Source organism: Strongylocentrotus purpuratus, unplaced genomic scaffold (assembly GCF_000002235.5).
Source record: "Strongylocentrotus purpuratus isolate Spur 01 unplaced genomic scaffold, Spur_5.0 spur5_scaffold_2, whole genome shotgun sequence".
Lineage (NCBI taxonomy): Eukaryota > Metazoa > Echinodermata > Echinoidea > Camarodonta > Strongylocentrotidae > Strongylocentrotus > Strongylocentrotus purpuratus.
Genome location: NW_022145605.1, coordinates 4234094 through 4238627, shown reverse-complemented (window position 1 = coordinate 4238627; position 4534 = coordinate 4234094). Strand labels below are relative to the sequence as shown.

Below are 4534 nucleotides of genomic sequence, written 5' to 3'. Positions count from 1 at the left end.
TAGCTCTTTCATTGGAACCCTCATGTCCCATTGACTTTTGAAAGTTCACCCACCGTAATATGATCAAAATAGGTTGCAAGCTCGTCATTGCCTATACATGTGAAACAAAGTCGAACTTTGGACTCAGTTCGCCAAGCGATTTTAAGATTATAGGTCAAGCACACGAAGGATAAGAAGCATGAATTATTATAGATCGCTTCTGCTTGGTTCATTATGTCCTTTTCATCCAACCCCCCACCGTCATTTTTCCATTTAGTAAAAGCAAACATTTTGCCGAGGTAAGCAAAAACATGAATATTCATGAACGGTCAGACAATGCGGCCTTTGAGTACGTAACGTATAGTGAATGGGAATGGGCGATGATCCGTCCGGGAGGTAGAGGTCAGTGGTTTGTACTGGCACTGTTCCAGCTAGCGAAAATGAGACAATCGGAGCAATATGTGAGACACTATTTAGAACAATGATTTTCCTTTCATATTTTAACAATGTTCTTTTCTTTTCTGCAGGAAAAGGTGGATTGACACATGTTAGGGCATGACGTGATAAACTTCCAGCATTCAACGGCCACTTGGAGCAAGATGTCATCATCATTTAGAAAAGTTCCATTGAAATATTCCATCATTGCAATTTCGATCATCGTTGTATATATTCTGACCATCATCGTTCTTCGCCCTATTAGCAGTTCTACTCATGAGCCAAAGCCTTGGGGCATGAAACGAGTCGACAAAACTACGAAACAAACTAGTTTGGGCCCTTGGAAGAATGATTCAACAAAAGAAACGCTTTCAGACCGTCCCGTCGGCCCATGGAAGGTTCCTCCCATATTAACAGACACTCGAAATATTAAGGATAAATCCAAACCTTACTCAAAATCCGTCGACCATGTGAAAAAGAAACAATCTTTTATATTAGGAGATTGCTATCGCTACGATTCTCTCGGTAAACAACTGTTACCAAGCGCAACTTTGAAAAAGAATCACTGCCAGAAACGACTTCCAAAGGCCGTAATTATTGGTGTAAGAAAATGTGGAACGATGACTCTTCTGCAATATATGCAACTTCACACCTCGATTACTAACAACGGTGAGACTCAATTTCCTACAAGAATTAATTTAACGGCAAAGGATGTCTCAAAATGGAAGGATCAAATGTATTATTCAAGCCCGCGCACGCTTCCCATGACGGAGACTTCTTGTTATATTCGAGCGCGCGTTGAATCCAAACGACGCTTGAAGGCTTTCCTGGATAACGACTTGAAAATCATCGTCATCATCCGTGACCCTGTCACACGTGCCGTATCTGACTATGTCCACAAGCTCTCCGTTATCTTTCATGGTAGATTGCCACGCAACGAATCATTTCCCATTACGCACAGAGGTGATGTTCTGCGTGAGTCCATCAAGGATACTATCATCGACGTATCAACGGGACAGTTAAGAGATGAACAACAACTTGTGCGCTTTGGTCAGTACATTACCGATCTAAGAGGTCTGATGGAGGTCTACAGTCGTGATCAGTTACTTATTCTAGACGGTGAAGCTTTCATTGAAGACCCTCTCCCAAGTCTACAGCGTGTCGAGACATTCCTGGGGGTTCCCAAGTTCTACAAAAGAGACCACTTCAGAGCGAATCCTCAGACTGGTTTCTATTGCGCGCATGTTCCTGAGCGTCCATTCTATCACTGTGCTGACCCGAAACGTAAGGGGCGTCCTCATCCTACACTTGATGATGACTCAGAAGGAAAACTTCGAGATTATTACCGTCCCTTTAATCTGCAGCTAGCAAAGGAATTCGATCTCGACTTTCCTTGGTTGTTTCAGTGAAATCCACCAGAGGCATTTACGAAGCAACAAATATACTGATATATAAATTCAGCATAATTATCACAATCAACATGATCAATGCTATGTTGTCAAGGGGTCATTGTAAGTTGGTGCATACAAGGTTCACCAATTCACATGACCAAAGATCAAAGAGACTCATATGGTCTCGTGAAGGCGACGTTAGATCTTGTAGACATCGCATCTTGGCCCTTAACGATCACGTGGTATAAACTATTTAACTACAAAGATTTACTGCACAATTTACTGGAAATACAAAAAAGAGGAAAAGATTTCAAAAACTTCCAAAAGATATGCATACATATTGTTAAACTTATATTTTAATATGCCATGTGGTTCCTGATGATGTTATTTGTAGTTTTTAGGAATATCCAAGTTGTTCTTTTATATTAGTTAAATACATGCAATATGCTGTTATAAAGCTGTTGATAAATAATCAATGTATCGTTCAGAGGTGTTATAAGGATATTACAAGGTATTGTAATATGACATTTGATAGTAAGTATCATCTGGATTTTCGTATTCAAGGTTTGAATATTAATGAATTTTCTAATGCACGAACTGGATATAAAGGTGATGTATCTGTTTATGTACACCTTCACTATCGCAGGGGTGAGAATTCTCATTATATTTATTAAAAATTTAACGCAAGACACACACACACAAAAAAAAAAAAAAAAAAAAATCGCTGACCATTGCGGTGTCATAAAACTATGAATATTATCTCGTGTTGATACTTGATCATTGAGAATTGTTATAATGTTGTTTGGCAATGTTTTTGAAGACATTTCTATATTCATAGGACGTTTGTTCAAATAGTCAAATATGATTATGTCATGATTTTTCCTCTAAACTCATTTTCTTAATTTTTGCTCTTTTTCAATGCAGCCATTAATGCAGCCAATTAAATTATTATTAAAACACAATAAACTTAATTGTTGAAACACAGAACACTGAAATACAAGAGCCTAGATTGGTTTTAATTTATCCGAGAGTTTTTATGTTGAGAACAGATTTTAGTGCTAATCTGCCGTTCTATAGGCATTTCAATTTTTAATTGCCGTTCCCATGAGGGGCGTATGATAGAAATATATTAATTACAAGATTTAATCACCTAGTAAGGGAAGGAGGAACGATAACAAATACAATGTTCACACACTATTGTCTTAAAAGGAAAAGGCAGCCTTGTGCATCGCTTCTCCGCTGTTTAATTATCGACGTCTGCTGCTGACGACACATTAGGGACTTTTAGATTTGCACGTCGACAGCTTTGACTGCAACGTATGACGTAATTTTAAGGTACTGTGCATGCGTCACGTCGTCTTAGTCGGCGATCGAGAATGCGTCAACCTTGATTTTCCTAAATCTAATACGGTACTAGTATATGCCGCGTGCGCATAAAATATACAGTTCCTCAGGTAGACAAAGGAACATCCCTTCCCTGCTATTATGTAAAAATGTGCAGAACAGGTGTCACATGCATATTCACCTGTTCTACACATTTTTACATGATAGCAGTGAAGGGATGTTGTTTTGTTGAGGGTAGAATGAGGAACTGTATATTTTGTCCTCTTTCTTTGTCCGTGATGTTCATAGTGTCACATGCATATTCACCTGTTCTACACATTTTTACATAATAGCAGTAAAGGATGTTCTACCACAGCAATAGGCCATTTTCGTAATGTAATCAAATTTAATGCATAAGTGTTTGTGAAGTGCTTCAATACAAATTATTTCATTCACGTGATAGGAATAATAGTATTTCAATAGTCAGAATGCAACTGCAGTGTTGCTAGGTAGGTCAAGCCATAATGCTTGTCCAACCTGGCAACAACTAATGTTTGCAGTTTGGATTACGAGTGCAATCTAAAAGATTTCTAATTGTAGTCAACATGGGCAGTTGAGTACGTTGACACGCAGATCAGTCGGCGTTCGTCGTGTTCTCGTCCACTCAATCTAAAAGTCCCTAATGCCTCTCGAATTAGACGCCATCGCGATTCTAATCAGAAAGCTTATATAGGATTCAATCATCTCGAAAATGTCAATTATATCGTGTTATCCGAGCGATATGTACCCGATTACAGCTGGCCGAACCCTTCCCACTGCCTTTTTTTCCTTCAGCTAAACAACTTTTCAACGTTTCGATCGTTTCAACGTATTATGTACATTCTGAAGTGTGGAATACATTGGAGTATGTGACTTTACCTGGAAATATATCAAATTGGAGTAGCCAGCACTACAATTTTTGAAGCAAGTGAGTGATTGAATTTGTGCTTTGAGTTTGTAGCGTCCCGTATATTAATTTTGGCGTGGTGTTTCTTGCTGTCCAAGCTGGTCAACCCAGTTGAAAATTACTCTTGATTCATTATTTGGTTCAGTGCACAATGTCGAAATCACATCTTCTTCTCCAACTGTGAATACAAGGCACTTAGCTGCTGTCACTGCTCAAGCTGTTACAGACCTGCTGAAGAACACAGAGTTTGTTAACTTGCTTGATTCTATTGTTAGTTCTGCAGTGGAAAAGAAAATTGATGATCTACTATCAAAGGTAGAATCTCTTCAAGGCCAGATGTTTGATCTTCAACAAGGAATGTCCATGAAGGACAATGAAATAGGTATGCTGAATAAAGCTGTGGCTGATCAATCCAAAGAAATTTCATCACTGAATCTTGCCCTTGATTCGTTGGAGTAAT

At 38.7% G+C, this 4534-nt stretch overlaps 1 protein-coding gene across 1 annotated transcript; it reads left to right on the top strand.

The window, feature by feature from the left end:
* The first annotated feature begins 1178 nt into the window (after positions 1–1178).
* Positions 1179–1823, top strand: LOC115926907 (heparan sulfate glucosamine 3-O-sulfotransferase 3B1-like). Its single transcript, XM_030992524.1, has one exon. It carries the CDS (start codon positions 1179–1181, stop codon positions 1821–1823), a length of 645 nt encoding a protein of 214 aa, XP_030848384.1.
* Positions 1824–4534: the final 2711 nt, after the last annotated feature.

What these genes read in the sequence shown, in the direction of transcription:
- LOC115926907 (XM_030992524.1), top strand. Translation starts at nt 1,179, where the DNA reads ATGACGGAGACTTCTTGTTATATTCGAGCGCGCGTTGAATCCAAACGA.